The sequence below is a fragment of the Hetaerina americana genome, unplaced genomic scaffold (genome assembly GCF_022747635.1).
Source record: "Hetaerina americana unplaced genomic scaffold, ioHetAmer1.1.p SCAF_8, whole genome shotgun sequence".
NCBI classification, from domain to species: Eukaryota; Metazoa; Arthropoda; class Insecta; order Odonata; family Calopterygidae; genus Hetaerina; species Hetaerina americana.
Genome location: NW_027287427.1, coordinates 38,857,892 through 38,884,499, shown reverse-complemented (window position 1 = coordinate 38,884,499; position 26,608 = coordinate 38,857,892). Strand labels below are relative to the sequence as shown.

At 36.5% G+C, this 26,608-nt stretch overlaps 1 protein-coding gene across 1 annotated transcript; it reads right to left on the bottom strand.

Moving 5' to 3' along the window:
* Positions 1-4,492: 4,492 nt before the first annotated feature.
* Positions 4,493-12,446, bottom strand: LOC139697825 (protein ILRUN). The gene is made up of 5 exons (XM_071596681.1): positions 12,140-12,446; positions 11,907-12,026; positions 11,601-11,830; positions 11,354-11,523; positions 4,493-6,709 (listed from the first exon to the last, which is right to left on the bottom strand). The coding sequence occupies exons 1-5, from the start codon at positions 12,289-12,291 to the stop codon at positions 6,665-6,667; spliced, it is 717 nt and encodes a 238-aa protein (XP_071452782.1). The 5' UTR covers positions 12,292-12,446; the 3' UTR covers positions 4,493-6,664.
* Between the last annotated feature and the right edge of the window lie 14,162 nt (positions 12,447-26,608).

The window sequence follows — 26,608 nt, the reverse complement described above, 5'->3', positions numbered from 1 at the left end:
AGGGCTATGTTAAGTGTCATAATAGGAGAGCAAAATTGAGCAGGTGGGACAGTTTATCTACCTTTAAATAATTTTTTCGAGTTAATAGGAAATATTTCGAGGAAATATTTTCGAGTAAGGGAGATTAAGTTGTGAGAACATCAGAAGAAAAATTGTGATAGACGAAGAAACTTTCACAAGGAGAGAGTTGATGACAGGGACTCTTGATTAAGGATGTTAAGGAAACAATAATGAAAACTTGGATATGGAATGTAGTTTTATTAGGCTCAGGAACTTGGTCTTGGAAGCAAGAGGATGTTCATAAATTGAAGACAGCTTAGCTATTGGTGTGTAAAAGGATGGAAAAGGTAAAATGAATGGAAATGAAAACAAACTAAGAACTACTAGGCATGGTGGTGAAGGAGAGTGTGTTATCGGGAGAAACCAAATAAGGCAGGAGAGAGGGTTGCAAAATCACTGTGATTGTTGATAGAATGCCATGGACTGCGATCGAGAGGAGGACGCAAGGTAGGGGAAGGAAAAGGATAGCTAAGTTAAATGGAATGGTGACAGAATTATTAATATTATTATTAAGTAATCTACCGTTTAGGTAGGTTTTGGATGGACACAGCTACCAAAAAAATATTTTGTTACTACTAACAAAAAACAATCCAGCAACCAACTCTACATCAACTCCTTCATCTCTGTATATTTCCTCCCTTCATCCCGTCCAACATCCGTATCCTCTTCCTGCCCTTTCCTCGTTTGCCTAATATTCTCCTCTCTATTACACTCTTCAACATACCACAGGTGATTAATACGCCCTTCATCCATTTTTCCTGCCTCCTTAGGATTTCTCCCAACAAACCCCTCTCCTCGCCCATCATAACTACGACTTCCCCATTTGTTTTCCTTTTGGTCCATTTCACCTTCACACCCACATTTCAAAAGCCTCCAAGCTATGTCTATCCTCCTGCTTCAGAGACCATTGTTTCTGTGCCGTACATAGCTACGCTCCATATCTAAGTTTTGAGAAGTCATTTCTTAATAATTTTACTCAGCATCCCTGTCATCAACTGTCTGCTCCTTGTGAAAGCCTCTTTGCCTAGCACAATTCTTCTCCTTACATCCTTATTACTTTGACCATGTTGGTCCAAAATACTTCCGAGATATGAAACCTGTTCTGCCTGCTCTAGTTTTTGCCCTCCTATTTTAATGTTAAGCTTAGCCTTTTTCTCTCTGGAAATTCGCAAAACCTTTTCTTATTCACATTGAATTTCATTCCACATCTATCGCACTGAATTTTCAAATCACTCAGCAATGCTTGCAATCCCTGGGCTAACTGACAAACTAAAGATTGGTCATCAGCTAGCCAAATCAAATTTCCCGTCAACTTTCATTCCGATCTCCAGTTTTTCCCATGCCTTTTTAATCATTTCCTCCACATATACATTGAACATCACCGGTAATAATGGATAACCCTGCCTTACACCTCTTCCTAACACTGCCCATCCAGACTTTCCATCCCCCACTCGCACCTGAGCAGTCTGAGACATGTACAGGTTGTCAATTAGCCTCCTGTCCCTCCAATCTATTCCTATTTTCTGCAATATACTCAACAGTTTTTCCCAATTCACTCTATCAAATTCCTTTCTGAAATCTATGAAACAGGCAAATATGTCCTGGTTGTATTCTATATTCCTTTCAATTAGTTATCTCATTACTGCAATGGTATCACGCGTACCTCTACCCTTCCTATACCTAAACTGATCATCCCCTAAGTAATCATTTGCCCTACTCTCTATCCTTTTGTTGATGATCCTGAAAATAACTTTAGCTGCGTGGGATATCAAACTTATTATCCTGTAGTCCTCACATGATGTAGCCTTTACCTTTTTCGGAATAGGAACTAAAACTGATCTCACAAAGTCTTCTGGCCAGATTCCTTCCTCATAGCTACTACAAATCAGTCTATATAGTCTCTTCTTACCACATTTTTCTTAATCTTTCAGTAGTTCCGCAGGAATGATGTCTACCCCCACGGCCTTATTTGATTTCATCTCCCTTAATACCCTTTTGATCTCATCGTCGAGTGTTCCTGGTCCTAAGCTATCTTCCCCTGCATCATGTTCTCTTTCCATGTCTAACCTTGTTGGCCTAAGACCTTTACCACACAGTTCTTCTTTATATTCCTTCCATCTCTCTTGGATCTCTTCTATGCCAACTATTATCTTACCAGACTTATCTCTAACTTTTAGCACAGATCTTCCCTTCTTACTTCCCGATAGTGATTTCACCTTGCTGTACAGCACACCAATTCCACCCTTCTTCTGCAAACTTTCCATATCCATGCACTGCATCTTCCACCACTCTTCTTTTGCTTCATTTTTTGCCCATCTCAGTTTATTATTTAACTCTTTGTACTTCATTTTGCCTAACTCTGTGTTTACATTCTTCCATTTTCTTCTCTCATCTAATTTTCTAATCATCTCATCGGTGATCCATGGTTTCATTGTCATTTTTCCATTAATGGTTCCTATAGTTTCATTTGAGGCTTTTGATACCCCTTTTTTGATGTCATCCCAGTTTTCTCTGATAGTACTCAGCACTTTACTTTCTCCATGATTTTCTCTACAGCCTGGTAATACTCCTTCCTTGTCAATCCATTTAATGCTTCTACATTCAATTTCCTAACCTACAGCCCCAGCTGTATCTTTTTGAAACGGATGCTACATTTCATAACAACCAAATTGTGGTCCGAGTCCGCTTCCAGGAAGCTGTGCGAATTGATAACACTTCCTGAATCTGTGCCTAACCATAATATTATCTAACTGATACCTTTCTGAGTCACCTGTTATTTTCCATGTATGCCTGCACATTTTGTGGTGCCTAAACCGAGTGCTGGTCATGACTAACCCCTGTCTCCTGCAGAACTCAATTGCTTTCTCCCTGCGGTCATCCCTCATGCCTAAACCATAGTCCCCGACCTCAGCACCATCTCTTCCTTTGCCTACCACCGCATTCCATTCCCTATCACTACCAAATGTTTTTCAGCAAGAACGCATGCAACTATGTCCTCTAATTGATCGTATATCCTCTCGACTTCTCCCTCCTTCTGATAGCTTGGTAGCATGTGTACCTGAACAATGACCAAGTTCGTCAGTTCTGCTTTTATCTCTACTAGTAATATTCTATCCGTTGCTTGATCTATGTTTACCATGCTTCTTCCTATGTCCTTGTTTAGTACTATGGCAACCCTTCGTTGGCCCTTGTCCAGTTATTCCAGCTATCCTTCTATCTCACCTCGTGTAAACCTAAAATATCTCTATTTCCTCTTTCCATTTCTTGCTTAATATTCTCTAATTTTCTTGCCCTCAACATTGTCCTAATATTCCAATTTCCAATTCAAAATAATTTTTCTTCTGCGTCTTCTGTCCTGCTGCTGTTGGTTTTCCTTTGCATGGGTTGTGAGATGGCAACCATGGAAGGCTTGCCTCTCCGGCTGCCAGCAACATCACATGGCCGATTGGGCTGAGTCCCATAGTTGCCAGGACTCATATTCTCTGAACTGTCATTATATTCTTGCGAATGACAATTGAGGTAGTTTCCCGTTGCCTTCCTCAACAGTGTGACACCATCACTCAATGGCCATCCCACTGGGGTCAGACACCTTTGCAGCCGCCTCACTGAGGAGCAGACGCTGCATGGACTATCTTTTGTCTGGCTCCTAATCTTTGACCTGTTTGGTATGGGTGACCCTACTAGGAGCAATTTTCTTAACTCCTGCCAACACAGCTCTAGGGGACATCAGAACGCACATGCCCTTCCACCACATCACGGTTGTAGTCCATGGGAGGGGGTGATAGAATGTATGTAAAAAATAAAGAACATTTTACTTAAGTGCAGGGTGTCAGGTTGTGCCTTGCTAGGCAAGGTTGAAAATTTTAGGCAGTTTATTCTGTGTTTAGTTCCACTTTGCAAGGATTTTGTGGGATGACCAGAGAAGTCTTGTCCCTCCTGCTACGCCCAGCCCCAAGGGGTGGGTCCCATAGTGGCCAGAATGCATTCATGTTCGTATCATGACAAGTTGGTGGGATAACTAATTCAGGTGTTTTTAATGTTGCTTTCCTCAATAGTTTTTAATGTAACGCCATCACTCAAATGGCTACCATACAGGTGTCAGATGCCTTTACAGCCATCTCACAAAGGAACAGACACTGCACAGACCATCTGGCTCTTACCATTAGACCTAACTGGTATGGGTGACCCTAATGCTAGTATTGCTCCAGCATATTGCACAGCTCTAGGGGACATCAGAATACGTAAGCCTTTCCACCAACTGGGTGGATGGACTTCCATCACACATCAGGAGAAGAGAGTAAATGATTACGGAATAAAATTTTAATTGAATTGATAATTTTCTTATTTTATGCAAAAGTAAATAATTTCAATATCATTGTCACATATTTTAGAGATTATGTTAGATGATAAAATGATAAAAGTTGCATTTTGGAAAAGTTTCTTTATTGCAATGTATTTGCACTTGCTATACTTGATTAAAATATGAGATTGTACATCATCCACTGGGTGCTTGTAGATCATACATACAGTTCTGGCCATACGAATACTATTAAATCACTTAATGTAACTTCTCCAGCCTGAATAAATTAGAGAAGTTTTTCACAGCACATCCCATACAAAAAAATGTCAAAACTGTATAGAATAAAAACAGCAACACCTGCCAATCTTATGATCTGGGGATAATATAAATTATGGCTTCTGGACATCGAGCTTTTCCACAAACATAAAACTGAACTTGGAAATTATTCTATATTTGAACCTTAACAGTTCCAATGCTGAGGTCATCTAACATAATGTAAATGCATGATAAATGGAGGCACTTAAATTTTACCCATTCAACAAAGATTTGACCAGAAGTTTACTTGGCCAAAGACATTAAAAAAATAAGGCTTACACATGAAATGTAACACTTTTTTAAAATACCTTATGGTCTTTAATTCAAATATTTAGTAAATTAACTTTCATATAAGAACTGCAAATTTACTTCCATAGAATAACCTACCCTAACACATAAATGTGTGCCCCTCAGTTTTGTTAACAAAAACAATTTGGTTACATGATGAGAAAGAATGCATCAACCACCTAGCTAGAACACTCAGTTAAGCTTAGTTGAGAGTGCTGCAACCAAGGGTTTCAATTGAATAATCTCTTATTCTCTTTATCATGTATTGCCTCATTTTGCATAAAACACTGTAACTTGGCTCTTTACCATTCATAATCTAGAGAAAAAACTAACAAAAATACAGAATGGGATATTAACCCAATACTTAACGCACTATGCCAAATATGTTGTTCATCCTAAAACCTATGAAAAACCATATCAAACAAATGTTTTGGCAGGTGTTACCAAAGAGATACTATGTATATGGATTGCATGGTAACAAAGGATATATGTTAGTTACTCCATACATTCAGCAAAACAAAATTAGTTGCATTAAAATATATTTAATATCACCCTAAAATAATTCACTAAAATGCAACAGTAACACCCTTAGATACATAAATCAAATGCAAGATTAATATTCTTGTACTAGCCTGACTTATATTTTTTTCCAGAAAGGAAATTGGGAGGGAAATATGATATAAATTCTGACAAAGCTATCTTGCTGCCAATTCACTAGAATTGCATGAATATTAAAATGGAAAATGTGAAATTGATGAAAGCACCCATACAATGGCATTTCTCATTATTTATCATTAAACTGGCCTAAAATATTTAAATGTTGTGCTTATCATTTAAGGAACTTGATCATAAAGTAGAAAAAGTTGTGTCTAAAATTTTTCAAATTATCTTCATGCGGTGTTTAACATTCAGTATTGGTTAGGAAATACTCATACAGATGCTTTCACTGTATGGAAGATTCTATTTACATTTTACACATGATAATAAAAGCAGAAACCAAGTGCAATAGCTATCAGAAAATATTGAATCTGAACCTGTTGCAATTGCAAGATTAAAAAAAATATTTAATGACGATTAGATAAAAAAAAAATTACTTCTAGTAACAAACACTTTAGGATTAAGAGGTTTAATACCTTATTAGGAAACTTCATAAATTAATAGGAAGTATTGTTAACAATACTTATAGAAAAAGAATTAATGAAAAAGTTAAAAGGTTTCAACAAAACTATATGAAAATCTCTTTTCAGTTCTACATTTTTAAGTAAAGCATTACCTAAAAACCAAACCAACTAATTTCAACAAACTATATATTAAAAACAAAAGGTTAAAGATAGGCTAAGTACATATATGATCCAAAGTAATTTTCTTCACCCCATATAAACACAAAAATTATTAAACTCCTATACAATGCATCACTTTTACTCAAACTGGAACAAAATTTTCAGAGGCCACCAGAACACTCGCTCGTTTAAACACACTGCCCCTCAGGTGAACAGGCTTTACAATTACACTTGTAATTTGTGTTAAAATTGCACCATACGCAATAAATACACTGCACCCTTTTATTTTTTTTTTGATTCACACAATCATTTAGAATTTTATTTTGTTGTAACAATTGAGTCAAAATTTTTAAGATCTTGACATGTCTGAGATGTCCACATTATGACTCCCCTATTCAGAGGGTAATAAATCACATAAATGTCAACAAGTCATATTAGTATCCCCATCCTGCTGCTGTACTGATTCCTGCAAATTCATAATTTCATTTTAGATTACAACATTCCAAGGCCACATCTGTGACAGCAATATATTTTACACATTGGAAAAGGAATATATATATATATATATATATATATATATATATATATATATATATATACATCAGAAGGTACGCTAACACAAAGTAAAATTCAGAACAAAAATATTGGAGTGTGGCAGGATGAACTCATTAATACAATTATTTTATAAAAACTATTACGATCTCCATGTCCCAGCATAATTAGACTCAAGATTTAGGCACAATGTTTTAAAAATGTACAAAAGAAGCTTCAACTGTACCCAAAGTGAGTGAATGTACTTTGAACTAACTCTCTTTCTTCCACTTTGAGAAAAAGAATGTGTTTTGACATAGGACAAACAGGGAACACGGACGATGTGCCCTTGAGGTTTGACCTTCCATTAATAGAGCAGTAGTAATGATGCTACAACAGTAATGATAAAGACTTCTGATAATGAGAAGATTCATTACACTGTGGTTCTTGCATGATGTGCAGATGGTTCAAAACTCCCTACTTCATTGATCTTAAAATGGAAAATGCTGCCTAAGTGTACATTTCTACAAGGAATTTATATCCACGTTCATCCTTAAGGATGGCTGGGTGTATGACGCTGTGATTATGGAAAGGGACAACTTAAGGGAAACTTAACTACAGAAGTGATTTAGGAGCATGTATTTGCATGATGATGAATTTCTGGGATTCTATTACGAATAAATTTTTACATGTATAAGTACTAATTTTTTTAATCTAACGATTCCATTTTCTTCCAATATATTATTAATATTTAAATACTTGTCGGAATTTTTCACAAATTCTAAACTGGAAAATCATATTGCATCTTATGGGCCAGGAAATGCGGTAACTGCCATTTTTATCAAGTGCATCAATTATTGAACAAGATCCTTTAAGCTTAGATAAAAAAGATCCAGAAAGAACAAAGCAACAAAATTTGATTTAAAATCAACTTTGATGATCCACAGTCATGCATGCTGGCACCACCAATAGAATAGGATAAATAACTGTGCCATGCTGCACATAAATTAACTGATACACTCAAAATACAATCACACAACAAATTTTATGACACTATAATTTTTAATTTCAGTTAACTAATCCAAGTCTGCCCATTCTACACCATGCAATATCTCAATCAGTAATAGAAACTATTGAAAAGTGGCTAATGCAGTCTTGGCCTACCTCATAATGTACTCTAGACAATCAGGGATTAATTGCCCCTTTAATTTAATGGGTAACTCAGTGAATTACTGATGAAAAAATAAACATTGCTGAGTGATATTTAACATATTTTTTTATTAAATTATTAAGGGTTTCACGATAGAATAAAGTTTAGCTAATTTTTTGGTTTCTGCATAAAAATTTCTGAATAAAACTGAAAATATGGTTAAAAGTGAAAGATTGCTATTTCAATAATATCACATTTTAAGAATTTAAATTAATATCTGATTCCAGGGCAATCAACCAACCGTTGCACTTTTTCTATCTCGTACTTTCTTCTTTGCATTGAGATTTAAGGTAGATGTCATCCTGATAAAATGTTCAACTGTACAAATTAAATTAATTTGTAGTTTTCCATCAAATTATTACAATAAAACACTAACTTCCCAACTTAGTTTTTATGAAAATTGACGCTGACAATCCAAGATTGTATACATGCTCTTAAGGGAGTGGAAGATTACTATAAGAATAATTATGAATTTATGGAGCAGAAATACATGTCTTTCTCATGATTAAATAATATCCAGTGCGCAATTATGTGAGTGTTGCAATAGAGTCAACACAACTACTCTTTCCTACCCACCTCTGTTTAAATGATTTTAATCAATTTGCGGGAAAAGCAGACAAAATCTCAGTTTCAAAAATTGGCACTTCAGCACTATACAAAAATAAGCTTAAGAGCATTTTTAATAAACTAATAAGAACTTCAAAGTTCTTAAAAATTGTATTTACAAAATATCTGTCAATGAACGATGCATTAATAGGTGTCATGGGTCAGATGAAACAAGGGACTTCGACAGTGTCAATCTCGCCCGAATAAAGTCGAATTATTACTATTAAACATTACTTTTCATCACTTCTCATTAATACATGAACTTCAGTAGTCATTACGACATGACTGGTCCGTCACTAACCTTCTCAAATCTATTTACTACTTCTAATTCAGTATAATCAATACAAAAAACTTCTGCATATATGTTCCATTGAACGTTACACTATCCAAATTCTAAACACTATATTATTTTTCCTGCATAAGTTTTTTTTCATAACCTTGGCATTTCCTCCCCACAACACACTGGTATCTCATAAATGGCCCTTACTTCACTAAAACCCCAAAAATGCATTCATTCTAAAATAAGATGACAGAGCCATTCAAACACTCAGTTCCCCCATTCAATGACACTAATTTAACAATATAATAATATATTGGTCAAGGAAGGGAGATGATAACCTCCTAATTGTACATTTTTTATTTATCCGACTCTGTTGCCAATTTCTAATTCCATTTCTTTTAAAATCATTCTCAAGCCATTATTTATTGAATGTCTCAATTTTAAGAAATTGAAAAATTGACATGAATTTTTTGCTGATTGGTAATGCCAATATTTTTATCACCAAAATGTTAAAACCAAAATTTTTAGCCAAGGATCAACTTTGCAGATATAAGAAATAATAAATTCTCATGGTAGACTTAGCTATCAGGTGTGATATAAAAAATAAACCATTTTATTTGAGATTGAAAAATGCAGGCATTTTAGAGTAACAACAAAAGTATCCTATTTTAAGAATCATTGTGCTGTGACATTTAGGTTTAAGACAGCTAAAACTTCATGGCATGGAATTCAAGGCATCACAGGTAACAGTAAAGTTAACGCAAATAATGCTAAGGATCTGTACATTTTATTTTCCTTTGATATGGTGATTAACACCTAGAATTTGCTATTTTCTAATAACAACTGGACAATAAAAAAATATCTGATGTTATAATATAATACTAAATAAGTTTCAAATCATAAGAATATTGCAAATAATTCAATATTCTGGTTGATATAATGATAGCAAAGGGTGAAGTAATACTTATAAATGTCAAGTAAATTTTCCCTAATAATATTATCCATATTCCCAATAATATCATCTACATAAGGCATTTTTATGACTAAAAATGTCCTCTGACTAGAGTTAACCTTAACAGGATTTATCATGAAAAATTCCAGTTACTAAGAGTCAACTCTTCTAGAAGTCTGATTATCAGTAACTGATTATTACCACCAGCCTAATTTCCTGCATCCTTGCCTTATGATATAATAATAGCTTCCTTCAACTCTAATAACACTGTCATTTATTTTATCAGCTTTATAAACTTCAAATTAATGCTTTAAAAAAGGCTTACTAGATATGAAAGAGCAACTTGGGGCAATGTTTATGGCTAAATCGAACTGTAACACACCAGAGCACACTTAGAGTATTAAGAATTTAAGGAAATTTGCCCACTCACATTCACGTTAAAATTGAAATAAACCATTTTGAAAGATTAATGCCTCTTTTGAACAATACGTAAATACGTGTTTACAACTAAGTAGCCAAGAGTAATTTGGGTACACAGTGGGAAGAAGGGTCTGTATGCTTACACTATTCTCAAATTTTACAATCACATCATTTTTACTGCCTTATCCGATGAAAAGTTGCTTCATAAAGCTCATTATTCAATGCAAAGTAAATATGCATAGTTTCTAACTATCACCTATGCAGTTAATGCACTGTTCTCAAAACTGTAACACTACTTACAAATGAGTAAAACCCGAAATACATACATGTAATGAGCAAATTAATATGTCACTCATGATAGCTGCATTTACAACAATGCATTTTCTGTGAAATGAGAAGAATGGGAATGCTTATCGACCCAAAAACATGTCCACGTGCTTTTTACTTGCGTTCCTCCGACCGTGAGTAACTTTTTAAAGTAAGTAAAGAAAACTTTTTCTCCAACAAATCAATTACTAATTGGTTTTCTAGTATATGATGATGACTTACACACATTTTCCTGAGATAATCATTAAATTACCTAAATATTTATTACTTATTCGCAGACCTCGAGAAAAAATTTCATTTGGCCACCATCAACAAGTTTGCTCTCAAATGCTGAAAGGCACAAATATTTTGAGTAACTTGACAAGGGAGGAAACAAACTAAACCATTTCCGTGATATTTGCCGAAACGTGTCTGACATCAAATTGCCAATCATGGATGGTTATACGCATGGACACTGTTATGACACTTATAATAAGAACCACACAGCAGACCTCATTTAATAACAAAATGCGCTACCTAGCCTTAATTATCTAAAATAATGTGTACTCGTACGCCATTTCCTTCACTTATAGACAGCAAAAGATGTGAATAAATAAGGAACCTTCTTCTATGTTATACAGTGCAAAATACAACTTAGAAAAAGATCATTGGAAACATGTCATCATACCAACCCTGTAATTTCGAAAACAAATACAAAATTTTCTAGGTATTAACACTAAAACATTCCAAATGAATAGATAATGTACTTTCCAAGAAGCCCATCATTTTGAGAGTTATTTCATACCTGGAAAGGGCTAAGACTAGTGGCGACCGCTGTTGGACTAAGAGTACCAAAAGGATTTAGACTTGATTCCTCATTCCTTGGTTGAGATCCCAACTCACTCAAATGACATAACTGCTGAGTCACAGCCAACGTACCACCTTCGGCCACAGTTAGAATAACCCATATGATTTCTGAAAAGTAACGTATAGTATTAAACGTCTCATGTAATACTTATTTGGCACTGATAAAAATTTGTTCACGGTCATACCGCCAAAAAATGTGCCCGTAGCTGTCGACATCCTCCATTTGCTTTGGTAAATGCCTGCTTCTTGTGGACTCACCATTTCTACACTAATGTCCGTGCAATGTTTGGGATCCAAAGCATCTACCAAAACACGGTCGGGAGCACAGAGTTGGTCCCCATGAGTAAATCGTAAACAACACCCTGGGGGCCAACTTTCATCTCCTGAATTTTGGATTCTCCAAGTTTTTGTGAATCTAGAGAATATTGTGCAAGTTTCAATTAGATTCAAGCAACACATTTCAATAAATAACAAACTTTTAACAGCATTACCTTGTACTAGGAGGCACACTCTCGCCTTCCCCAATCGTGACATCTTTAATAAACGCCATGGCAGGCAATTTATTAGGGGACTCAAAGTCAAAATATGAGCATACAGCTGCCTGTAAGTTCCTGAAATTTAATGAGAATAAATGTTAACCTAAATCATTGAACAAATCGATGACAAAAAGCTAAAATAAGTAAACATGAACAGAAATGTTTGAGTGATTAGACGCAACGCTAACCAATTGTTCATATCAAGGAAAAATGATGCTGTTGATTCATTTAACTGATTTCCAACTATCTTTTGTAACTGAGAAATTAATACATCCTTATCTGTTGTCCCCATACAGCTGAATTGCTGTAAGAGGCTTTGCTCTACATCATCCACATCCATTGTAACTCATGTATTCACACCAATATTTTTAAAATTTAAATCGCAAACTATCACTAAATGATATCTGTTACAAACAAATATGCGTAGAAAACCAATTCATGAGTCACTTAATCATTAACCGTTTCACAAACATTCACTACCCATTTAATAATATAATCTCGACACCAGCGCCTTTCCATGACGTCACGCTGAAACGTTGAGATGAGATTAACTTGAATGTCGTCTGCTTCATTCGAGGGAAGTTCGTAATACCGTTCTGTCGAACGTGCAGCAGATGGAACGGGAAGTAGTTCTTAAACCACGGTAAATCTCTTTAGACTTCATTATAACAACTCATCAACTTCAAGGTGTGCTATAAATGGGTATTAACGATACCTGTGGTGTCTTTAATTATTGGTGTTACAAGATTCGAGTGAATAAGTGACGCTTGTGCTACAGTTCCTACCAGTGATCTATGGGATGCAAAACGGTATGTTTTTTAAATAATGCAATTGGTGCGAAATATTGAAAGAGCCTATCCTTGTATTTTTGAAGGAAAGTACTTTTTAACCGCCGTAAGATTAGGTTGAAAGTGTGAGAAGTTCTTATGAAATACATGTTTATACCTTAGGTTTTAATTTCTTCAGAAGAATTTGTAGTGCTAAAATGATTGGCCCGTCAATTGGTCAGGAGGAAAATATTTCAGCCAATTCAAGGCTCTACGATGATTTTCGTCTTGGCCACGAAGAAGACGTTTCTCAAGAAAATATTGTTATACTTGACGGCAATAATAGTCTATCATTTTCAGAACTAAATAGTGAAGGCCAACCAACACGCCTGGAAGTAGTAATTGTTCAAGGAACATGGAACGAATCCGATGAAAACACTAATTTGACCTTAACATCGGATATTTTTGATAATTTTGAAACAGTAGAGTGCAACAATGGGAAGACCACGACGAATGTTCTGTCAGGGATAGAAGCAAATGGATGTGGCCTTGATAGAGAATTCATTTTAAATAATGGAGATATACCAGCAGTAACAGAAAAGGACCCACTCGCAGACGATGTTAGCGAAACGGATGAGGAAAACAATCTTCTTTGGCTCTTAAACTACAGATTGGATTCCATGTTCAACGTCGATGACGTTGGTCATGATCATAACTATCCAGGAAACGAATTCGACGAATATGGGAAAAATTCTTCTTATATAGGTTAGAGTCATGCTAATAATATTCCTGTAACTATTCCATTTATTTCTAAGTTTCAAGAAGCCTCACTCTTATTTGGCGCCTTTTACTTATTAGCTCTTGTGTAAAATGCGATTATTATAGCAGATATAAAAAATTAATCGAAAATAATATTTTTTCCATTCCAAAATTTAACATTATAGTGAATTGTTAATTTGTAATTGAGTTACTGGCACCGTACAAAGATGGTGATGGCAATGCTATCCTATGATGGTCATGATTAACATTATGCAATTTCTCAAAAAGCTTTTTTAGACACATGAAATGGTTTTATTCACAGATTCACTCGGAGGGAGATCGTCAGTGACCGGAGGAATTTTTGGCACAAGAATCTACTCGGGAGAAATGTTTAATGGTAAAGTTCGACGTGGACCGAACACCACTCTATATCGTCGCTCACTTCCTAACGTGAATAATCCGCCAGGCATGCATCCTTCTACTTCTTCTCCGCTTATCTCAGCAAATGTTCATACCAATCACCACGGTTGTGCCAATGTTTTACGGAAGCCACCATTCACGTACACGGAAATGATAGAGCAGGCTCTTTCAGAGAGCGGAGAGCTTACAGTTTCCGGAATATACAACTGGATATCGTAAGTGAATAATCAAATTACTTCATGAAAATTAACGCTAAACCTCTTAAATAATTAATTTATTGAAATTACTAAAGTCAATTTAATCTTTAATTCAAATGTCTTTGGTGCCTGGAACCAGATACCTTTGGTATCTGGTGAGACCATTTTTATTTTGATTTCTACCTTACCCCATGGGCTTGAAAACTTGCAATTTGAGTTGAATAGACGAAAAAATAACAAATTAGTTCGAAGAAAATTTACTTTCATGGAGTGCTTCTATTTTTCAATGTAACTTTTTTTGATAATAATGCCGAGGCAATACGACCACGGTACGTCTGCACATTTAAAGTAAATATATTCCATACATTTTTAGAAACTAGAAAAATATAGTTCCTACCGAGAATAAATACATCTTGTAAAACATTTCGAATGACCAATCCGAGGAGAATTTTCTTAGCCGTCCGTTAAGGTCTTCCGGAGATATTTTGACAATTTTTTCATATTTGAGAATGACTTTGCTTTTTGATGGGTAGGTGTACATATCAGTTAAATTCCTGTTATTTTATAAGAAATTATCTGCAATTTTCTTTTTGTTTACGGTTGCTGACGTAATAAAATACTAGCTACCTAAAACTACATTAGGAAAAATTTCCATGGTGAACGTAAAACCAAAAGTACCTCTGTAAGCGGCATTTTTATAATGTTATCCTACTTGCTTGGTTGCTTCAAGACAGCGGAGGTCTTTAGGCTTCTCGGGATTCACCAACAGCTTGAGGTGACACTGATCCTTTACACTCGGAGTTCTGGGTATGCACCGTGGTTCTATGTATAGCCTGTTATAGTCGATAGGTAATTTAATCGATCATTGTAGTTTAAACACATGGTATTGGAAGGTATTTTATATGTGCTTAGTTTTATTCCAAATGGCATTTATTAGTTGCCAAGTTATTCACTGTGTTTTTAATTGGCCGTCAGTAATATGAGAATCGGCATTATTGCTTTACTCTCGTTGTTGTTACATAAATCTATATAAAGCCTCCTGTATCTATAGAAATTGATTATTAGGTGATCGTCATTGAAGAAAATTAAAATCTGTATTTACTACTTTCAATTGCCGAAATTTTCGCCGATTTATCATTTGCAATAATCACTATGCGGTAAAAATTTGCTGCGCAGAGAAATATTGGCAGTAATAAAAGTAGCTCTTGGATTGCGAATACGGTACTCGAACCCCTGGGGAATTTTCCTCGTGTTGACCGTATGGAATGCTGACACTTCAACAGATGATACGATTTTCGAAATACATATTGATTTTTATCTACTTATATATGCCACTTCGAGTGGCCAAGAAGTGTACAAATTCTATTAACCTTGTCTAAATTTAGAGTGCGACCTCGGCCACCCTGCCCCGAAAAATTCAAGTGAAGCCTTTATATTTTAAAAATCCATTTCCACGACGAAGGCCAGGGGTGTGTTGAAAAAAATGGCCAGGTGTGATATCCCGACGGAACTTGCATATTTATTAATTGTTAACTGTAGCTCAGAGAACCGTATGGCTCATAAATTGGTGGCCAAATTGTGTCTGGGGAAGGTGATCAGAAAATGCAGAAGGTGCCGCTCTGCAGATAACAGGGAGAGGGGGCGTAGAGGAGAAGATTGCGGGGACTGGGATTGGACTGGGTTTCTCGAAGGGTTGGTGGGTCAATAGGTGGTGCCTGGCACGGAGCGAGGTCTCATTCAGAGGGTCACGTGCATTAAGAAAGCTTCCATCGGAGACCAGGCAGCGACATCTGCTGCACGCGCCTCCATCAAGCGACAAGAGTTAAGAATTTCCTCCATCATCTCTCTTGCAACCGCGCCCTCACCCCATATTCCGAAACGTTTTGTGCCCCTTCTCTTCCCCCCTCTTTCGCGGTAAAGCTAGCGGGGACGTTTAAAGAGCACCACCGCCCCTATTCCACCTTTGATTCTAGCAAGAATACCTTCGTGAGTCACGCAAAATAAAAATCAACCCTATATTTTTACGGAATAAATCAGATATTAATAGCACCATGACACTACGTATACCTATATAGGCTAAAAATTTGACAGATGTGTGAATAAAAATGGGCTAAATTCAAAATGTGACATACCAAAAAAGTAATACTACAACATTTAACTCTTCTTTGGACTGAGACACAGTCTTCATCTTTTGTTATAGGTTGGGTAGTGAAAACAACGAAAATTTAATCCAACTAAATACCTTGAAATACTTAAAGGAAGACAGTCCTTTTCTGTTCCCATAGAAGCTATACTTTATAAGCTAATATTCTTTCAGAAATTTACACGTGTGATAAATGCAATAGATAAACAATTATGATCACGAAATGTATTTGAAGATGTGGGAAAGAGTAAACTAATAGGTTCAATTATTTCCAAATGTTGTTGTAGTCGTAATTAATTTAAAAAATAATATTTTCATACGGAGTTAAGGATTATATGTTTAAGGAACTTAGCCGTCGGGGTAAGACGACAATTGCAGATTTGATGATAGTGAGATGTGAGTTTGGAGAAAATAATGAAGACGTGGAAAAGAGCACAAACTAAAAACGTGGTAACATTGTGAGGGCAAGAGAGGACTTTGCTGGATGAATTTTTAAATAGAAGGGAAATTAGATGACAGATTTGATATTGGAACGGTATGCTGTAACAGAATGGGGAATATAGGTAATACGGAGAAAAGAGAGGAATTAAATAAGAATTTTGGAAAGCATTAAGTGAGTAGCACACATGAGGTGGCGAAGAAGGGAATGATGTGGGTAAAAGATGATATTTTGTTCCACAGATGCTCACAATTTAGGAGTTGACGGCAGGCGTGATGGTTTCTAGATATCATATAAAACATATCCACAATAATACAGCATAGCATTCTGATTAGAAGGGTAAATCAAATCAGCAAATTATTCTGCCGCACCCTGTACTTTAATAAGGAAGACGTTTTAACAGCTCAGTGAGCATTGCGTTTGGGTCCTGAACGAAGGATTTCGGGTCCGAAATCGGTCGATGCCTACGGAAACCCCTAGCTAATCCCAATCTACATGATCCTGTGAGTGCGAGAACTTTCTGGGAAGTCGTCGGCGGCAGTATGAACTGGCTCCACCCGAATTCGAGAAGTTCACATGCTTGAGGCCTTGGAATCGGTTGCACTTTGCCCTCAACTACCGGATCAACCTCTGGGTTGATTCCTACAGTGTTCGAAGCATGTTGAAAACAACAAATGACAGCAAACTCCCTCCATACCTAATTTTGGTTCTCATGGACAAAATTGTTTATTAAAAAACATTATTCTCCGTTGTCAACGTCGCGGTTTACGAAAAACATTTTCTTTTAATGCAACAATTTCAGAGTGTAAAAATCATTCGCCTTGACTCCGTTAAAAGTTACTGTTGCGGCATCTCCCGCAGTTTCTTTGGAATTTTCTTTTAACTTTAAATAGAGGTAATTTTTTGAAATGCGCATAGTTAGATACCTTTCAGGGGCATTACTAGGGTTTTTCAAAGGTGGATGCTGTTACATGAATTAACGAGGTCGAGCGTTGGAAAATATAGGACTGCTTTTATTAGCCAAGAGTTTGATACGCCCATATTGCTCTAAAGTCTCGTCTGAGTTTGATTTTTTCATATAAATTTGAAGGTTTAATATTCAATTTCGTATTTTTTTTAGAAGATAATCAATTGAAACTAGCGCGTAGTAGTACGAAAAAACACTCCAAAATCCTCAAGTAACGGCTATTAGTGGCAGTAAAAAAATCTTATTTTGTTCACGTGTTAGTTTCGCTGGAATAAAGTGGTTTAATTATTAATCGATAACTAGCCTAAACATAATTTCCGAACATAGTATTATATATTTAATATTTTTTTCGTCTGTGTCTGGTGTCTGTCCTTACCTTTCTCGTTAGTGCTTGTGCTTATAATTTATATAATTAATTGGGACCGATGTCGACTGCAGCTATTTCGCTCCGCAATTAGCCCCAACTTAAGAAATCAAACCCCTCCGTACTGTTCCCACCCGCAATACGGGAATCGAATCGGCGTCCACTCGGAAGAATACAACTTAACCGAACACGCCAAACACCACTCTTTACAGTCATGCCACGGCGGTCAGTGGCACACATGGCTTGTATATTCAACGATCCAGCACCCTTTCCAAGGAAATATGCTGCGCAAGCTGCACCCTTTCCCGCCATAGGTCTCACCAGCAAATTCTGTTTCCGGATAGACAGGTGGAAGCAGTGGTCCGTGGCCATTCGTAGTGGGGTGCTTGCTGTGTATGGTGGGGGGTGCTTTTAAAAGGGTAACTCAACGAGTCTATTGGCCATGAGGGAATATGCGGTCAAGGGGCACAATAAGGAGGGTGTGTGGAGAGAGATCGCGTGATGATCGGAATTGGGACTTGTCTAGACCTTACGCGTACATGCTCAGAGCTCCCTCCACAGCGCAGAAAGGGTTTATACCAGGGGATAAAAATGAGACCTAGGGGAGGGAGGGTAGTGTCAAACACGGCGAGATGAGCTGGTAAATAAAAGTCATCCTACTGACGATAAGGTCAATAATGAATAACCACTGAAGCAGAGAGAAAAGGCTGTGGCTGTTTCTCCTACGGGCTTTCTGTTCTCCACAAAAGATCTGTGTACATGTTTTATTATTTCTAAGTAAGTTTGTACGATTTTTAAAATCCCACGATACATAACGTCTATATCTAAGATATCAATCAGTCAAATGGAGGTTTATTGATGCAAGGAATAAAAGATTTTCAACGAAAAAAAGGCAAATACGTCCTCTCCATTGTCCATGACAATGTACTCCTTTGTCTTTCATTGGCGCTCTGTAGTTGAGTTTCGTAATATTTTAAGAATTGTCCCTGATTGTATGAGTAAAAGCCATTATATGGTTTAGTATCATTATTTGCATTTGAATAATTTCGAATATCTGCCTAGATATTGCCCTGACAACAATTATTATTAATTTATTCTGCCGTTTAAATTGCATCTAGATTCTACCTTTACTGTCGCAGAAAATACCAGCTTGTGCGCTTCCTGTCTTATGCGATGTTGGTATGGGTCAGAATATCAATAAAAATTTCATTCCATATCGGGATACTTACCAATCGTTTTCGAAGTTGCGATAATATATAGCGATTACAGGGAAAACTATATTCATACTGTCGATATATCGTTATGAACATTAAATTCTCGTTCAACTTGACCGTTGACTCAATCCTTTGAATATTTGCAGAGTGATTGGAATTAGATATATAATGCTGAAGTCATCCTATGTTGCCGTTTACAACTGCTTTTTAAGCGCATATTTTTCCCGCGCCATCAAAGTAATTAATTCTGTTAAGAACAAATTGAGTAGCTTCAGGCGTGATATGGTGGAAGTCGAACATAATGAATAACTGATAGAAGCACTTCCCCACTTGATAATTTTTTTTTATTTTACGACCGGGAAAATATTTAAAAAATTATTGAGTGGAAAAGTACTTCGATCAGTTATTCATTAATTCATTCTGGTTGACATTGTTTGTCCCAATCTCTGAATGGGAGCTGTTTGAAGAGCTCAATAGATAACTATTTTTGCAGGTAATCTGGCTGCATAGGGGAAGGTTTGAGCAACGTCTAAGAGGAATTCCATATTATTTTGGACATATTGACTACTTATGATATATATATTGCAATACAATGCCGCGTTATTAACCTCCTAATGCATTTTATTCCTCTCCAATATGTCCTCCATGAAACCCGTCTTTCTTTCCCGCTTGCTTGGATGCTCTTTTCCATAATGGCCTCAAAAATACCTCTCCTTCTCAATATATCCTACATCTACTAAGCATCGTGAAAACAATAAAATATTTTGGTTAACTAAAATGGAGATTAAACAGCAAAAGAAACAAAACTTCTTTCAAAGGTCTCTCTACCTATCTTTGGTTTTAGGAACTCAATTCTTTTGTTGAAAATCCTCTTCATAGTGATTCTGCTTGTGAAATGAATCTATACTTTTCAGGTATGAACGACGTCAGGTGCATAACATCGAGTGGTATGCAAAAAAATGACCGGCTAAAACCCGAAAGAACCGTGCGCTGTACATACTATATAACCGTGGACTATAGAATAGATTGGGTTAATTTGCATTTATAGTTAGTGGAAAGCTTGGAAAAAAGTCGTGATATTTTTTATCGTCTAGAAAAATTAATAGATACATTCCTAAAATGCAGGCCTACAATTAATACGATCCCTTTTTCATGCTCTATTGATGAACCTAAATTAAGAGAGTTTCATTGAGAATACTTTGGATAATAATTCATTTCCCTCCCGTTGTTACGGTCTTACTTGCTGTCATCTCATTCTTTGACATAACACTTCATTGGGAGGCTTGTAAAAAATGTACGACTCCGCTGGTACATGAAAAATAATGCATTTCTTCCATGGAGTGATATCATTTCATAATTTCATAAGTATTAATTTCACATTTAGATTCTTTTTTGTTTATTTGAAGCCATCTTAAATTCTCTAGTTCATAATTCAATCGGAAAAAAACAAAGTTTCAAGAATCTATTTTATGGCTGTGCGGTTTTCAGCACGGAAAAATGGAGGTGCTAGTAATTTCATGCCATGGTGCCTCGACGACTGAAGTCAGGGAATATGGAAAATGAGTGTTGAGAGCACGTATTTTCTTCCTAAATGAGACAGAAGGGTGCAAGCATTAAAATTCGAGTGCTTCACTCAAGAGAAAAACTAATAGGAAAAATGTTGAATGTTCTCCCATATATAACCTCACAGCAGTCACTCCAGCGAAATAGGATTGGATGTACATGGCTATTGGGAATATACTCGTATATAAGAACAAATTATCAGATTTCGAGTTGAAATTAATTTTTAAAAATTCAATATGAGATTCAATTTGCTCCACCGAAATTTTGGGTTAGTCCTCCCCCTTTTTCTTCTTCTGGCATGATTCTAAAAATCATTTCGTCTTTACTCATTCCACGATTTTCAATAAATTCATTTTAACGGAGTTTTTAAAAAAACCTACATTTGAACCTGCAAGGCGAATAATATGGTGTAACGTCTTCGTCGAGGTAGTCGAGTTTTATCGATCGACTGCTGGAACTCATTGACGCAATAGTCTAAAAGCAACCTCTTTACTCCTATATGCAGGTGTCTTTTCTTGGAAGAACTAAACCCACAAGCGATGCATTTAATGTATTCAATGGAGGCGATTGACATTTGTCTTTGATTTCGCCCCCCTTTAGGAACACGTCGTTCTTTTTTAACATCATTTACTATAGCTTGCGATATATATTAAAGTATTAACATTGATAAAAGATCGGCTCAAATTTAATCATCGCATGTGAAGTAGGTACATTTCGTCAGAGCAGTAATATTATGGAGAAATGGGGAAAAAACTCGTTTGTGTTTTTTTCGCATCGTCTTCTCCTCACCAAAACATCAGGAAAATTGCTCTGAAAACCCTGAAGGAGAAAAGCAATACAAATAGCTTACAAGTTAACCCTATTACTCTGGTGATATTTTCTTATTTAATCATAATTGAACTCCTTTCGATGGAAAATTGATTAATATTTTTATCAACAGTTTTTTAAATAGATTAGTAAAAATTATGAACCAAAGACAGTAGATACGTAATGCAAACGTGCATCTCACGTAGCCGCAGCACACCACGAATATCTCGAATGATCCTATCATTTAACTGTTCCTTCCTATAGCTCAAATTTTCTCCTCATAGCACTAACGTAAGGCATCCACCCCTGCATATGTCAATGCGAGTTGCCACGATGGGGGGAGGGGGGGTGGGAGACCGGAACGGTGACAGGGGTGCCAGGACACTCCCCATACAACCAGTAAAAAGAAGCAATCAATCATAGATACCTACTGAAACACTCTTCTTATTCAGCAGCCTGGATTACAGATATTTTTCTGATTAAAAATGAATAATTCGAATTTAAAAATGTACACACTTTGCGAAGGTGTGCATGATTTGCTACTCTTATTCGATTGGATAAATATTAAAGCTAAATGTTTATGTAAAGTTGTGATATTAGAGTGAACAATATTGCCTGACGGCTGAATTATGATTAAAGTCTTGAAAATGCTGTACGAGTAAGCTCTCTCTCATCATAACTGCATATCATTAGGGACAGTTCGCAAAAGATAAGTCAATTTATTCATTCCCGTCAAACTTAAAATAATGCTGCAATAACAAACTTTACCAATGCGCAGATTCAGTGTCACAAAAATACATCGTCAGAGGAGTCTTTCATTCATTCGCTCGACATATCCGATAATATAAAGGGGGCGAAGACCGGGATATCGCGACTGGCTCTCCCCTCGTCCCATGCGTTCCACCGAATAATAATAGATTTCCCTGGCCAGTTGAATCCCTTCAAAAATAACATCATAATATTTATAGTCTGTAATTCTTAGATTGATTTGGAGCAGCGATCCATTCCAACAATTCAGATCGCAATTTTAGTAAAAAAATCTGTCGAACACCTGTCGTGGGCAATTGCCTTATTAGTGTATTTTTATACATTCAGAGTGTTGGAGGGAGGGAGAACGTTGGGTAAGAGAGGAAAAGGGAGACAAAGAATAATAATTCTGGACGCTCTGAAGTGAAGTGAAAAGTACGCATATAGATTTGAAAAATTGAGTGTGATGGGAATAGTGTTTATGTTTCTCAGCGAGTAGCAAGCCTTGGTTTGCTTAGTCTTTAAAATAGCGTAATACTTTTCCGGATTCATCTAACCTTTGGTCGATTGGTCACAAATACGCAATATAAATTGTAACATATAATTAAACGAGGATATCATGGATTATTAGAGGTGACGCTATTCGGAATAATTAGATTTTCTGGAATGATTATTTTGATCAATTCATAGAATAGTGCTCACGAGTCTTGACATTTCCGATATGCGTAAATAGGCGCACTATTATTTTTCATCCTGACGATTCTAACTTTTTCAGACGCCATATTCGTTTTCCCCATTCAAATCCAGAGGAGGATTTCACCCAACGAACCTGGGTGTGTTATTCAATGGACTTTTTACCATTGCAATGGACATTTCAATTCAGGCGGATGTGTTATTCAATGGACTAACTCAAACGGTTAAAAAAATATATTCCTGATAAAAAAAAGAACGTAAATTTAAATTGGCTATCGGTGTTTAGTAATCGGAGCAAACGTTCATGTCGAAATCGCGTTCATAGTCTTCTTCAACTTCAACTGGAGTAATGCGCTCGAAAAGGCTATTGTCTGAGTGTTGACTTAACGCCCGCGATCAACCACTTAGATTCAGTTCATAAGAAGTAACAAACTGAGAAAAATCTGTTTTTGGATGCGAATAGATGTTGGACTTAATTCATTATACTGTTTCATTGGCTCTTTATACTTTGCACGGAGCATGCCTGGGATCATTAACATTTCATTGAGCTCGGATGTGAATACTCGCAGCTTTATTGTAAGGTGAGTGGATCGAAAAAGAATAAGTATACTCCATGACCGAGGGTTAGGTTTATGAGTTTTCAGTGAAGGAGTTCTTTCAATGACCTGCTACCAGGGACATCTTAATCCCATATTCATGTAATATTAAATCGGATGACTCTCATTCGACGGAATGTGGTAAGCATTAATGATGTATTTTCAACAGGGAGCACTTCCCCTTCTACAAGGCCAATGACGATCGGTGGAAAAATTCTGTCCGGCACAATCTCTCCATAAACCCTCACTTCAAGAAAGGAAGCAAGGCTCGACACGGAGCCGGCCACCTCTGGACAATAGCTACTCAAGAAGATAGACCACGCACCGCATCGGTAAGCTCATTGGGACTAATCTTCAGAATGCCTTGGCTAGTTCCTTAGTATGAATCAATCGTGAATTCCTTATGGAGATAAAATATAAAGAGTGTCTCTAATACCAAACCGAGTAAGAATTAAAATTTTTATCGCAATATTAAAAGTTCTACTAAATGGCAATGCATGAATGCTTTTATTTATCCTCTCAAAATATTAAAATAAACTTATTTTTATTTTTGATCGCCATTTTCATTAAATGCTTACAGTGTTCATCTCAAAAGCATTTGATGTTTTGAAAACCGTTCATTAGTTCATAATTCTTCCCTGTGGTTAACTTCTTGGTTTCCTAAAACGGTATTTATTTCTGGGATCCGTAATATTTTCCAACCTAAAAATTTTGGGAGCTCATATGTTATTCCACGTTGTACTCGTACGCGTGACTCGTAATGAGTTGACAGTGGTAATCCTAGGTCACACCACTTTCCCTTTTACTCTCTTTACTATGCCCATATTCCTCTAATTTACTGCCCAAATACATAAACTGCTGCACTTGCTCTAGTGTATTCCTTCATACTTTAATTTTAACTTAGCTTTCCTACTTCTCGAGAATCTTATTACATTTGTTTTCTAGTTCTCATCTTCATCCAATACTCCTTGCATTGTTCCTGCGAAGCACTCAATGTTAAATGCGATCCCTTGGCTGTCTGACTCACAATTGCTTGATCATCTACAAACTTAACTGTACTTAAATCTCAAAATTTTTCCACAGCAAAGGCCTTCCTTCCGAAGTCCTACACCATTGATTGAGGTTAATAAGCGATTACAATTGATCAGCAATTTAACTTCGAATACGATGGATCCCCTAATTTCTAACTCAACAGTGTCGGTCTTGTCGCATTCTTTGAAGAAGACAGGGAAGTTGCACTCAATAAATCTGTCCGAAGCTAAATTCGTAATTGTATCCCCATATGTGCTTCCGTGTGCTCTTCTGGAAATCAATTGAGAACTCACTGCGACGTCATTTCCAGTGGTTACGGAAATTGACCTTTGCCACGGTCTTTGAAAGACACAAATATCGCGCTTCGATTTGAACGATAATATCTGTGACGGACGGAGAAGTTTACAAGTTTTAATAGTAAAACTGTATTTTTATTAAAAGTATCACCGTATGTTATTTTAGATATAATAAGACTAATGTATATCTTGGAATAATGATTGAATCAAATGATCGAGTTAGCTGATTGAGCATTTTATTCCCGTAAAAATAGAAGCACAGTGAGCCCTCAAGTAAATGCGAAAGCTAGTCTATTGCAGATGGTTCGTGTTTGTGACTAGAGAAACACTAGTTCGTAATAAGTACTTTTAGCGATGCCAGATCGATGCTTCCTTTGGTAACTTCAAAACTTTAGAACCAAAACACTAATTCGACTTCTTATAACCAGGCTTTTTTGGAATTTACTGCTGCGATAAATTGACTAAGAGAGCGCACATTGGTAAGCAGGACAGTTTTTTGGGTAAAGGAATTCTCACTCTAAACTGCATAAAATCTCGTCATAAATCAGGTTTTGTCTGGTTGTGGTATTATTGGCGTCTATTAGGTAACTGTTTTGGAGATTTTAGTGGCTCTTCAAAAAGAGCGACTAAAATCTCCTAAACAGTTACCTAACAGACGCTCTCTTAGCCAATTTATCGCATCAGTAAATTCCAAAATTCCTTGAAATACTCCCTCCGAACTATAGCAACCCGCCTCTCAAAACTAAAGTCAATTTACGAGTTCTCTATAAACAATTTCCTAACTCACTCAATAGTGATATTCTATATTGAACTAATTGCCATTCGAAGGCTATTTTTGAGCAATCTCTAAGAATTTGCATATTGAACATTATGGTATTGAGAAACGCGTATCAGTTTTAATTTAGGAATAAATAGGTACCGAAGCGTGAAAGATTACATTTTCCTTCAATGTAATTTAGTTTGTATGATCATTTTTTCAACGTAAAGAATACTTATAATCAGTCTTCAGTGAGTTGACACTGACTGCAGTGAGCGACACGTAACATTCGAGTATTATGGACAATGGTTGATAGGAACTTAAGAGACGCAGGGAAGCATGGGAAACTGTGAGCACCTAGCTGATTGACTGGACCTCGCGGACGTACGATCAGAATAGCTCGAATTAGTGTGAAGTGGTGGGCTAGCTCAGCATCTCACCCGGATTAATTAGCTTTGGAACAGACTAGATGCGCAATGGATCCGTGTCGACAAAATATAAGATCAGAAATTAAAAAAAATGAAAAGACCCAAGTGTACTAACGTTTTAGGATAAATGAGGAACCCTAATTATTTGAGAAAACTAGGAAATTAGAGACTATTTTGGGGATGGGGTCAGAATAATTATCTACTTCACAAAGGAGTGTTTTTTAGGAATAAACACTGGTATTTTTTTGGGTAAAGGATCCGTTAAACATCGGCGTATTGTCTCACGGTCAATGGAGCGTTAAAGCACCATTATTTCACCACCGAGGACACTCCCAGATATTCCTGAGTGTTGCCGAACCTTCTTCTCCCCCTCCCTGAGCATTCCCCCTTAAAACGAGCACAATAGGTACAAGTGCGTGAGGAACTGAAGGGGAATAGAAAAATAAAGCTTGCGTACCAGGCACAGGA

Excerpts from the sequence above, each read along its gene's own strand:
- LOC139697825 (XM_071596681.1), bottom strand. The coding sequence starts at position 12,291 with ATGGATGTGGATGATGTAGAGCAAAGCCTCTTACAGCAATTCAGCTGT. Across the intron at positions 11,831-11,906 it reads AGTGTGCCTCCTAGTACAAG|ATTCACAAAAACTTGGAGAA; the intron begins GTAATGCTGTTA and ends AATATTCTCTAG. Across the intron at positions 6,710-11,353 it reads CTAGTCTTAGCCCTTTCCAG|GAATCAGTACAGCAGCAGGA; the intron begins GTATGAAATAAC and ends ATGAATTTGCAG.